The sequence below is a fragment of the Dendrobates tinctorius genome, unplaced genomic scaffold, assembly GCF_039654945.1.
Source record: "Dendrobates tinctorius isolate UK_male_01 unplaced genomic scaffold, ASM3965494v1 ptg000056l, whole genome shotgun sequence".
NCBI lineage: Eukaryota > Metazoa > Chordata > Amphibia > Anura > Dendrobatidae > Dendrobates > Dendrobates tinctorius.
In genome coordinates, this window is record NW_027361724.1 from 11,244,570 (window position 1) to 11,258,025 (window position 13,456).

The window sequence follows — 13,456 nt, forward strand, 5'->3', positions numbered from 1 at the left end:
AGCTCCCAGCCATTGTCTGCCCCCCAAAAAGGAGCAGAGAGCACATGACAGAAATGAATCCCCCCCTCCCTGCCCTTATCCCCATTACACATCCTCCATCCCGTAGGCACATCTTCCCTCTTAAAGGGATTATTGGTATGGAAGTCAGAGCAAATCCATCCAGGGCTTTGCTTTTTACCCCAGGCCTCTCTTAAAGGGATCCCTGGTATTGAAGTTAGGACCGTTCCACTCTGCTCTGTGGTTCTGACCCCAGGGTCTCTTAAAGGGATCATTGGTATGGAACTTAGGGCAAATCCACTCTGCGCTTTGGTACTGACCCCAGGTCTTTCTTAAAGGGATTTCCGGTATGGAATTTAGGGCAAATCCCTCAATGCTCTGATTCTGACCCCAGGGTTCTATTAAAGGCATCATTGGTATGGAATTTAGGGCAAATCCACACTGCGCTTTGGTACTGACCCCAGGTCTTTCTTAAAGGGATCTCCGGTATGGAAGTCAGGGCAAATCCATCCAGCGCTTTGGTTCTGACCCCAGGCTCTCTTAAAGGGATCTCCTGTATGGAAGTTAGGGCAAATCCCTCAATGCTCTGATTCTTACCCCAGGGTTCTATTAAAGGGATCATTGGTATGCAAGTCACGGCAAATCCACTCAGCGCTCTGGTTCTGATCCCAGGCCTCTCTTAAAGGGATCTCCAGTATGGTAGTTAGGGTAAATCCCTCAGCACTCTGATTCTCACCCCAGGCTTCTATTAAAGGGATCATTGGTATAGAAGTCAGGACAAATCCACTCAGCGCTCTGGTTCTGACCCCAGGCCTCTCTTAAAGGGATCCCCGGTATGGAAGATAGGACCATTCCACTCAGCGCTCTGGTTCTGACCCCAGGCTGATGGGATGATGTGGTATATTAGGGGTAGTAGTCATGTGGCTCTGGCTGACGGAATGATGTGGGGTATTAGTGGTAGTAGTCCGGCGTCTGTGATGGGATGATGTGGGATATTAGTGGTAGTTGTCTGTTGGCCCTGGCTGATGGGATGATGTGGGATATTAGGGGTAGTAGTCCGGTGGATTTGACAGGATGATGTGGGATATTAGGGGTAGTAGTCCGGTAGCTCTGGCTGACGGGATGATGTGGGATATTAGGGATAGTAGTCCGGTGGCTGTGGCTGATGGGATGATGTGGGATATTAGGGGTAATAGTCTGGTTGCTCTGGCTGATGGGACGATGTGGGATATTAGGGGTAGTAGTCCGGTGGCTCTGGCTAACGGGATGATGTGGGATATTATAGTGAATGTGGCTATGCGGAGTGGGCGGGGCTCTACACTCAGCTTTATTTATATAGATATAATCATTATTATTTGTTATAACTAACCGTAGTTAGTTACTATGCCCGTTCAGCGCTAGGCTCTTCAGCTAGTAAAGCAATAAAGTTATTCAAAAAATACCTGTGTATCTATGACTTAGCATCAGATACAGCATTTGACAAATAGAGAGCGGGAAATACCTATCTCTTACTATATAATGTGATCAACCTATGATCAGAAGGAAGGCATAAACTATGCAGGTATCCGATATAGTAGATATCCATTAATGCACCATCTGTGTGATTCCAGCACTATGTGACAGTTATTTAATACAACGTAAATTCATAAACAATGAAATGTCCATATGGTGAACTGGATTGTAAATGATTCACACAGAAAGATAAGTACCTGAAGTCATCGCTGCTGTGTAGAAAGCACAAAAGTATCGCAAATTTGACAAAAATAGCAAATTTGAATGATTATCCCTCTAATACCACACAAAATAGTTAACAAATAAATTTCCCTCATGTCTGCTTTACATCATCACCATCTGTAAAATATTGTTTATCTTGTTAGGATGTTAGAAAATTTAAAATGTAGCAGTAATTTTTCATTTTTTCAAGGAAATTTTCAAAACGTATTTTATAGGGAACTGCGGTATTTAGTTCTGAAGTAACTTTGAGGAACCTAAACATTGGACCCCCCCTGAAAATGATACAATTTTAAAAACAGCGCCCCTCTACATATTCAGAACTGTTTTCAGGTAGTTTGTTAACCCTTCAGGTGCTCTTCAGAAAATGAATGCAAAGTGGCATGACAGGAGTGAAAAATTTCAATTTTATCAGCTTAATGTTGCTCATTTCTGAATGGGTCACTATAGTCGGCAGATTCAAAGGCCATTATTTGGCCATGGCAACCATCATGACTACCCAATCGTGACCTCAGAGTGCCGATGGGTTAAAGAAGAAGCCTCCATGCTCTGTTAACCATCTAGATCACTAGATGATGGCAGCATCTAAGGGGTTTAATGGCCATGGGTTGGATCAACACCAATTGTGCTTGATGCAGCATGGTGTCAGCTATAGTGTCCAGCTGCTGCATTTTCATCTGTTGGGGGATGCTGTTCACTTATATCCCAAGTCAATAAAAAGACATATTGGTGGTCACTATCAGGTTAAGGCTTCCCTACACATTAGATAGCTGTCGTCCTAACTACCGTTTGGCCAACAGGTATCTATCCCGGCTACCACACAAGTGTGAACTGCATCATATAGTGCCAGATATTTTTATGGTATTTCATTCCATCATCCATGTATGCTGTCTGACAAGTGTGAACTGCATCATATAGTGCCAGATATTTTTATGGTATTTCATTCCATCACTCCTGTGGTGGGTCTTTATTTTTTATCTATTTGGTTTCTGCTTTGAAGTGTAGAAAGGTGTTTTTTTTTTTTTTGTTTTTTTTTTTTTCCCTTTCTCTGTTTGATGGCCTTGTCCAGCGTTAGTTATTTACCCTGCATAGTAATGCCTGCTCTGGCCTTGTGCTAATTGGTTAATTACTGATTGTGGCCTTTTGGTGGCTGAAGCTAGCAGACATTTCATTTCATATATATTTAGCTCTGGCTGGGATAGCACGCGTGCGGGCTTACGCGTGCAACAGATGTTAAGTGCAACAGGATCAAGTGTTTTGCAGTTAGACAATGCAGTTGGACAGGGCAGGAGACAGGTAAGGTGCATAAGTTTTTCATGCACGCATGCTTCTTGGTCAGTCGTACTACATATGCATTGATCATATTAACCTGCTGCTTATTTGTCTTCACTTCTGCTTTTTAACAACTCGCCTGCCCTTTTACACATTCTGTGCACTCTCTGCACATCCACCCCTCCCTTTTCCCCTCTCCCATGTTTAACTCTGAGGCTCTATTGACATTTCTTACCCACACCAAACCATCCAAAACCTCCATGCAGCACTCAAAACGTTCATACAAATCATCCCACCACCTGCTTTTTCTGTTTTTTCTCCTTTTAATAGTTGCAGGTGACATCTCCCCCAACCCTGGGCCTCCCTCCACCAGCATACATTACTCTCCTCCAGCTGCATATAGAAACCCTGCTAATCTTATTAACATTCAGTGCATTCCTTCTCCTCTCACTTTCCAATGTGCTCTCTGGAATGCACGGTCTGTGTGTAACAAACTGACTTACATTCACGATCTTTTTCTCTCTAATTCCCTTAACCTTCTGGCTATTACAGAAACCTGGATCCAGCATTCAGACACCACCGCTGCTGCCGCTCTCTCGTTTGGTGGGCTGAAATTTTCACATACCCCCAGACCTGAGAACAGACAGGGTGGAGGTGTTGGTTTGCTCCTTTCATCACAATGTGCTTTCCAGGTCATCCCCCCGGTTCCCTCACTTACATTTCCTTCCTTTGAAGTCCACGCCGTCAGACTCTTTAAGCCCTTCTCCTTACGATTGGCGGTCGTTTATCGCCCTCCAGGCTCCTCCCGCCAGTTTCTAGACCACTTCACCACCTGGCTTACTCACTTTCTGTCCTGTGACATCCCCACCCTCATCATGGGAGACTTTAACATCCCCATCAATGATCCGCTCTCCCAGTCTGACTCTCATCTTCTTTCTCTCAACTTCTTCATTCGGCCTCTCACAGTTTACTAATTCTCCTACACATGAGGACGGGAATACTCTGGACCTGGTTTTCTCCCGTCCCGGCTCGCTGCACGACTTTACTAATTCACCTCTCCCGCTCTCGGACCACAACCTTCTTTCCTTCTCTGTCAAGAATTGTCTCCTCACCCGGGACACCCCCACTTACCACACTTATCGGAATACACGTACCATTAATACCCAACAGCTTAGGGACAATCTCCACACATCTTTAGCCCCCATCTCCACCCTCTCCTGTCCAGACATAGCATTGTCACACTTCAATAATACACTGAAGAATGCCCTAGATGAAGCAGCACCTTCTATACGCAGAAAGACCCGACACAGACAAAGGCAGCCCTGGCACACAACGCAAACATGCTCTCTTCAGCACTGCTCGAGGTGTGCAGAGCGGCAGTGGAGAAAATCTCTCTTAGCAGAAGACTTCATCCACTATAAGTTCATGCTCAAAACCTATAACTCTGCCCTTCATCTGGCCAAACAATCCTACTTCACCACCCTCATCACCTCACTATCCAACAACCCAAGACGACTTTTTGAGACCTTAAACTCCCTCCTGAAACCTAAAGTACAGGCCCCCATCACCAACCTCAGCGGTGAGGATCTGGCCACTTATTTCCTAGAAAAAATCAACCACATCCATCAGGATATCTCAGCCCTATCTCCTCAGTGCCTGGATCCCCTTCCCTGCCGCACCTCAAGCTCACTAGACATCTTTGAGCCTGTTTCAGAAGAAGAAGTTTCCAAGCTCCTCGCTTCTGCTCGGCCTACAACCTGCAACAGTGACCCTATTCCTTCACAGCTCCTGCAGTCTCTCTCACCAGTGGTCACCACTCACCTGACTAAAATATTTAACCTCTCTCTTTCTTCAGGTATATTTCCCTCCTCATTTAAACATGCCATCATAACCCCTTTACTTAAAAAGCCATCCCTGGACCAGAACTGCACTGCTAACTACAGACCTGTCTCTAACCTTCCCTTCATCTCTAAACTCCTGGAACGCCTGGTCCACTCCCATCTAATCCGCTATCTCTCGGATAACTCTCTTCTCGACCCCTTACAATCTGGTTTCCGCTCTTTACACTCTACTGAAACTGCCCTCACTAAAGTCTCTAATGATTTAATAACAGCTAAATCGAAAGGTCATTGCTCCCTGCTGATTCTCCTGGATCTCTCTGCCGCATTTGACACTGTGGATCACCAGCTCCTCCTCACTATGCTCCGCTCTATAGGCATCAAGGACACAGCCCTCTCCTGGTTCTCCTCCTACCTCTCTGACCGCTCCTTCACTGTATCTTTTTCCGGCTCCTCTTCCTCTTCTCGTCCCCTTACTATCGGGGTCCCGCAGGGCTCAGTCCTAGGCCCCCTCCTCTTCTCTTTATACACTGCCCCTATTGGACAAACAATCAGCAGATTTGGGTTCCAGTATCATCTCTATGCTGATGACACCCAATTATACACTTCTTCCCCTGACATCACCCCTACCCTAATTCAAAATACCAAGGATTGTCTGTCTGCTGTCTCTAGCATCATGTCCTCCCTCTATCTGAAACTAAATCTCTCTAAAACTGAACTTCTTGTGTTTCTCCCCTCTACTAACCTCACTCTACCTAACATCGAAATAACCCTGGAGGGTTCAACCATAACTCCCAAGCAGCATGCCCGCTGTCTTGGGGTCATATTCGACACTGAACTTTCCTTTACTCCGTACATCCGATCACTCAGTCGCTCTTGTCACCTGCATCTTAAAAACATCTCCAGAATCCGACCTTTTCTCACCTTTGAAACTGCTAAGACTCTTACTGTCGCTCTTATTCATTCTCGTCTGGACTACTGCAACTCTCTTCTGATCGGTCTCCCTCTTACCAAACTTTCTCCTCTCCAATCCATCTTGAATGCGGCAGCCAGGGTCATATTTCTGTCCAGCCGCTTCACCGATGCCTCCATCTTGTGCCAGTCATTACACTGGCTACCTATTCGCTACAGGGTCCAGTATAAACTCATCTCTCTCACCCACAAAGCTCTCCACTGTTCTGCACCGCCTTATATCTCCTCTCTCATCTCTGTCTATCGCCCTACACGTGCCCTCCGTTCTACAAATGACCTAAGACTAACATCCCCCGTAATCCGAACCTCGCACCTCCGTCTCCAAGACTTCTCTCGTGCTGCTCCAGCTCTCTGGAATGCACTTCCCCAGACGATCAGACTGATACCTAGCCCTGACCTATTCAAGCGCGCTTTGAAAACCCATCTCTTCAAAGAAGCCTATCACATCAACTACTCAGCAAGCTAACTTTGCCCTGTTCCCTCCTTCCAAATATTATTCTGAATCTGCACCCTACTATTCATCTGTCTCCACACCCTTCATGCACATGATAACTGCACTTGATACTTGTCTATTGCACATAAACACACGGGCTGATGACCGGATCATGCAGCTTTATATGAAAATCCCTATTATAATTGCCAGACCTGAATTAACAAGCATTTCTCACCTACTGTGTCCCCCCATTTCCTTGTAGATTGTAAGCTTGCGAGCAGGGACCTCACTCCTAATGTCATTGTTTGAATTGTCTTAACTTGTATTGAATTTATTGTCTGTACATGTCCCCGCTTAATTGTAAAGTGCTGCGGAATATGTTGGCGCTATATAAATAAAAATTATTATTATTATTATTATTATTATATTATTACCACATACATAGGAATGTCCGGCTCATACGAGCACATGTGTGGTCCCTGAAAGCATGAGGACCAGTTGTTGGAATTCTATGAGAGTCATACACATAAAATTATTAGCCAATCCTACCAATATCAGTGGGTTCAGCCAACTTTAGTTTAATGTGTATGGAGGTCTTAATTGTATGTTTTAACCTCAAGATAAAGTGAAGTCAGAGGTGTCTGACAGATGCTTAGTCTTCCATTTCCAAAAAGGATTTGTTCAATTGCAGAATTGATCTGACCTTCTCCTATGTCTATAGTTGTCAGATATATAATGCGTCATAAAGAGCGAAACCTAGAGTTTATTTTGATCAATAAGTAAGTACTGTACGTATCTTTTGTCAGGTTTCTTTTGCAAGATACTGTGCTTTGGCAAACTGCTCTGCTGATTTACAGATCACAGGAAACGTTTCTTTCCCAGGGTGAGTAGATCCGTTTTTATGCTTTTTGGGGGTTTTCTGTTGACTAATGGATTATATTGGACTGTACAATTTTTGAACGTCTGTAAAATAAATCATATTTGTTATTTTTGCTATTTAAAGAAAAAGTTAACAATGAATTGTTTCTGTTATAAAATACAGTAAATGGGTTATAACATTTCTGTCAATAGCTGTGAGAAAGGGAGAGATCTGTTTTTGCCAAATTCAATTTGCAAAGTGTAATTATGACCATGGCAAAGGATGAAGGAGACTCTGCGAGAAATGGCCTTGTTATATTCTAGCTAAGACAGGGACATAGAAAGCACTTATTTAACAATATATCCTAGAAAATATATGTTTGAAAGAATGGAAAACCACATCATGCATACAAAGTATGGTATTCTACATCATGCACACTAAGCTAAGAGAACATTGGCTTATGATAGCGAGGAGGAAATAAGTGACTGCCATTTGTATCTGAGGCCAATGTATCAGCCCCCTCCTTATATGTTCCCTATTTTACCTTGATCCCACACCCTACTCTGTTACATCACATGATTATTTAAATGTGAAGAGCACAATGTAGAAATATGTAGCTGCCTACCCTACCCCGGCACAAGTAGGTGCCCCAAATGGGACAAAGCTACAGCTACCTGCAACCTACGTGAGGCCTTGTAGTAGGCAATGTCGTAACAGATATGGAGGGATAGGATGCTTGGGGCTGTTAGGGGAACATTAATGGGCTACTAATGAGAAGAGGATCAGCTAGGTCATTGCAGGGATAAGTTGTAAGGATTATACTACCAGCACTACCACGTATAGGAGGTAGAATTTTTTGAAATGGAGCTTATAGAAAGCATGGATTTAAAAGTGTCTGATCCGCTGTCAATAAGTGTAGAATTGTGGATTTTCTGGACCACGTAATCAGGGTCAGTTCAAACAGTGGCTGTACTGCTGTACAATATTATATTACACTGTGTGGTTCTTTCCATGTATATGTATGATGAGTCAAGAGTCAAACAAGGTTAATCAGGTCTGGTGAGGCCACATAACTTATTTAGTAAACTGTGGGCTATGCAAAGTTTAGTGAACTGCTGCTCCTTCTCCCTTACCTTTTCAATGCAGGTCATGCTCATTTCCAAAAAAGGCAATGACTTTATCAGTAAGACATCCTTGAATACATACATAAAATATTGTCCTGTCATAGGTATTTTTTTTCCATTGTACAGTATATAAATGTGTGGATATACATTGACAGACCCCACCTGCAGTCAATCATGGCCAAAGTGGCTGGGGTCCATCAGTGGTCTGATGTATATGGTGCCTATCCAATTATCCCATAGCAGATTGGGTTTCAACTTGTCTAGCCATTTGTTCCTCTATACATTATACTGTATGGAGGATTATGTGGAGCCATTACACTGTATGAAAGGCAATGCAGGGCCCATTATACTGTATGGAGGACTATGTAGTGGCCATTATATTGTGTGGAAGGTAATGTAGGGCCGATTATACTGTTTGGAGGAGTATGTGGGGTCCATTATACTGTATGGATGACTGTGTGGGGATCAAAGTTGGGGAATCATACCATGTTTCAGTCACCATGCTTTACTGGGGGATGGGATGTACAGTAGGGTCACGTACCGTGCATGTGGAGGGTACTATGGAGGACCGACCACCTGCAACTCATGTAACTCCATACCCACCGACCTCGGAATATCAGAAGGCCAGGCCCTCTCCATGGTAATTGGCCCAAGCCCTAGACTCCAGATCATCTAGGAATGTCTGTCAGCGATTTGGTCACCACTGCCCTGTTTGGCCCATGCTGCCCCTAGCAAGCCACCATCCCACCTGAACTTGAACTCTCTCCACATTTTACTGGCTGACACTGAAATGTTTCTTACCAGGAAGTGGCTCCCTTCTCATCAGCACTAGTGCCCTACCACTGGGCTAATCCTAACCATAACCATTTCCTATCTACATGCTAACCCATTATCCTTATTCTATATTCACATTATGCATTAAGACTTTATATGCTGTACACTACCATAATACATTATATCACATTACATTAGCCACACATTACCTCACATATAACACCGCACAACAGTATTCACATAGTGTGTCTATTGTCCTGAGGGGCAGGGACAGGGTAAGACAGTCCACATCCCTACACTCCTCCAATATTGCAATCTAAAGAATTCAACAAGTCTTGCATTAATTACCAAGGGGACATCTTGCTTTATTTTTGCCTCCTTTTACTTTGTATAGTAGTTCTTTTTAGCACCCCTCAACCAATATATTTGGGAAATCAGGTTATTTATTAGGTTGCTTTACCCTGACTGGGTGGCTGTGTGCTGCAGCAGAAACCTCCCCTTATATTGGCTAGGGTCACACAACCATTTTTCTCTCATCTGAGAAAATTGGTCTCTTTATGCTAATCACACTCTGATCAAACTCTAATCAGAGTGTGATCAAAGTTGGATCAGTGTGAACTGACTTTCTCAGATGTAGAGGAGAAAAAAATGTGTCCATCTTCTCTATTCTGTCAGATTGTGAAAATTGGACAGCACTCGGATGTTATAGGAGAGCAGCCTGATTTTTTTTCTGCTGACCCATCAACAAGAATGGCCTAGTGCGATCCGTTTATTTATAATAATAAATGCCCTAAGCAGCTTCCGGTTGTAACAACTTCCGTCCAGTTGTAACCGGTGACGTCACCGCACACCTCTTTCCATGTTAACCCTCAACACACCACTCCTCAACACACACTCCTCTCACCTTTCACCATCTCCACTCACGTCCACTCACTCTTTCACTCCACATATGACCCCTTCTCTCACTCCGGCTCACATACTCACGCCGTCATCGCCGCTGATCCACGATCCCCGACATCTTCTTCCGCCGGCGCCATCCTGGATCCAGACGTCCTCCACGCCGGCGACATGTTCTTGCGGCGACGCCATTTTGGATCGGCGAAATCCCGCGATAGTCAAGATGGCATCGCCGCAAGAACATGTCGCCGGCGTGGAGGACGTCGGGATCCAAAATGGCGTCGGCGAAATCTCTCGAGATTTCGCCGACGCCATTTTGGATCCCGACGGCATCCACGCCGGCGACATGTTCCTGCGGCGATGCTATTTTGGATCGCCGAAATCCCGCGATACTCAAGATGGCATCGCCGCAAGAACATGTCGCCGGCGAGGACGACGTCGGGATCCAAAATGGCGTCGGCGAAAACTCGCAAGATTTCGCCGACGCCATTTTGGATCCCGACGTCGTCCACGCCGGCGACATGTTCTTCCGGCGACGCCATCTTGACTATCGCGGGATTTCACGATACTCAAGATGGCGTCGCCGCAAGAACATGTCGCCGGCGTGGACAACGTCTGGATCCAGGATGGCGCCGGCGGAAGATGTCGGGGATCGTGTCGTGGAGCAGCGGCGATGACGGCGTGAGTATGAGAGACGGAGTGAGAGAAGGGGTTGTATGTGGAGTGAAAGAGTGAGTGGAGATGGTAAAAGGTGAGAGGAGTGTGTGTGTGTTGAGGGTTAACATGGCAAGAGGTGTGATGCTATCGCATCCTCCCGATGCGATAGCATCGGGCCATAATCTAGTTATCCAATAATTGGTTAAGAAAAAAAATTGCAGCATGTGTGAGATGCATCAGATTATAATTGGATGCAATTTGTGCCCTGCTCAAAGAAAAAAATCGGACATGTATACAGCCCCATAGAATAACATGGAAATGAGTGCTGTCTGTCAAAACAACGTAGAACTTATCCGATTTTTATGGTCATGTGCATGAGCCCTTTAGCTACGCGGTATTTCTTGATGCCGCTATGAAGATAGACTGGTTGGTGGTCACGTCTTCCTTTGACACTTTTACATTTTGTGACACTTTTAATAGGTGTACAAATAATCAGCCAAAATTTCTGCCTAATTCAGTAATTCCATCTTCTATACATTACTTCTGCATGTGTAGATGAAGATTTCCTAATGTGACATTTACTTTAGATTAGTCTGCTTAATAATGAGGACAAGGTTAAGCTGCTAGATAGAGAGCAATTACATCAATAGCGGTTATTAGACAATTAGCAAGTGCTAACAGGCTGGTATTTCCAGGCCCTGTACAGGAGCGATATGCTATTTATTGGGATCACACATTCGCACTTACACCGTATCACTGTTTTATCAGCAGAACATCGTCCAACTAATGGTGTCCGGTCAGAAGAAGGATTAGACTTAATTGAAAAAGAAATGTTATCCCTGGCTTATCATAAATACAGCTCACGTCCTTTTTTCTTTGTGTTGGGATATAATAAATCCTGGAGTGTAAACTACAAGACTAGAATAAAGCCAAGAGAGATATTGCAATTATATTCACATAAAGAATTAAAAATAGGTAATATCCGTAAGAGCCGATAAGGTGAGGGACAGCACTGAGCCAGCACCCACAGTTTTGTTTTGGAACATGATTATCATCAGATCGTCGAATTGCACAGAAGTGTGGTAAAATTGGAAAATCCCAATTTTGGATTATCTAATCTTCAAGAATTGCTGATCAATAATAGCCTTCTTCCATAATCTGTTACAAGCAAAGGACACTAATATAATCAACTGGTGTTGTGAAATACCTCTTACAAGAGGACAACTCAGGATCTTGCATTTTGCCAAAGCTACACACTTCTATACTGGTAATGCTCTTTCCAATTCAGGGGTGAACATAGAAGTCATGGGGCCCCATAGCAGAAGTATAATGCACTCTCCATAGTCCTCCATATAATATAATACACGCCTCATAGTCCTCCATATAATGTAATGCACCCCTCATAGTCCTCCATATAGTATAATGCATTCCCAATAGTCCTAAAAATAATATATTGTGCCCTCCATAATCCTCCATGCAGTATAATGCACATCCCATAGTCCTCCATACAGTATAATGCACAGCCCATAGTCCTCTAAATAATAAAATGAACAGCCCATCCTGGTATGTCCCTCATCCTTTTATATGACCCTCATCCTAGTATATGGCCCCCATCCTGGTATATATCCCCATCCTGATTCAATACACTGAAAAAAAAAATAATAATTGCACTTCCTACTCACCTTCCCAGCGATCCCACATGACGTGGCGTCCACATCTGGAGCTGGCAGCTGACTTTGGCGTGCAACTGGAGTGTATGACATCACTATCATGCGCCCCCGGTCACATGCAAGCTGACGTCTGCTGCTCAATTTTAATTGGCCGGCAGTGTGTATTGCACCACAGGGACTTGATGGGTCTGTATAAAGCAATACACTTCAGCTGAATGTGCATCCAAGGCACACATCCAGCTGAAGTAGGGGCTGGCACCTGGCGGGCCCAGTTATTATGCCCCCGATTATTGGGCTGCTTGTTACAGGTTTGATAAATATTTAGTTTATCTGTTGGAGATCTACCAGCTCTCTAAATATTGAGCTCTGTATAACCCCACCCATTCCACTAATTGACAACCTTATGCTGCTCTCAAATAAAGTGGCAAAACCTGGTGACTGATTTCCTTTAAAGGAAACCTGTCAACTTTGGAAATGCTATTTATCTTGACCTATAGGGTTATTCTGCATTATAAAGCTGCCTGGCTACCTTACTGAAACTGCAGCTACTGGAAGAAAATAAACTTATTTCCTCCCAGGAGCAGTCGCCTTTCAGTCACCACTCATTATACTGCGAGCAACAGCTCTAAACATGCTCTGGCACTTTAACAGCTTGTTCTGAAACATATTTATACTATTAATCAAATTGACTGATGACTGTAATCGTGTTAGGAACGGTGGAACGCACTAAATAAATAAATAATAAAGTGCGTTCGCTGCTCGGGGTCCACCGTGCAGAAGGTGTTAACACTGCTGCTAATTAATGGCAGACGGGTATATGGCGGTATAATGCACACGGGTTCAACGTCACCCGATGTGCACAGAGCAGACTCTGTTAACTCACAGAGGTGCTGTAACATAAACATAAACACCAAGCCTGTTAGACTCACAGGTCTCAACGAAATTGCACGCACGGTATCAGGTCACAGGACACGGGTCCAAGACAGGAGACGGTGTCCGTCTAGACCTACCGTGCATGCGGCGTCGCTACTGCGGACGCCGGTAAGTGCTGCTGAATACAGCGTGGAGGCAGACACAGCCGCTATGCGATAGTGCCGTGAGAGACGAGGCACCACTGGACGCTAGTGTAGAGGTTCGGTGTGCACAGTGTCCTATGGCTTGCCACTGACTGGCGCTGACTCTTTCTATAGTTCCCTATCCACATGCGTAATATCAGAGGGAGGGGAATCTTA

The 13,456-nt window shown here is 44.4% G+C and overlaps 1 protein-coding gene across 1 annotated transcript in view; it reads left to right on the plus strand.

Annotated features, from left to right (window-relative positions):
- The window catches only part of ITGA4 (integrin subunit alpha 4), a 238,913-nt gene that overhangs the window by 170,816 nt on the left and 54,641 nt on the right, over positions 1–13,456 (plus strand). Inside the window, exon 17 of the mRNA XM_073577489.1 lies at positions 7,050–7,126. Coding sequence (XP_073433590.1) covers positions 7,050–7,126 — 77 coding nt within the window. The remainder of the gene's footprint in view (positions 1–7,049; positions 7,127–13,456) is intronic.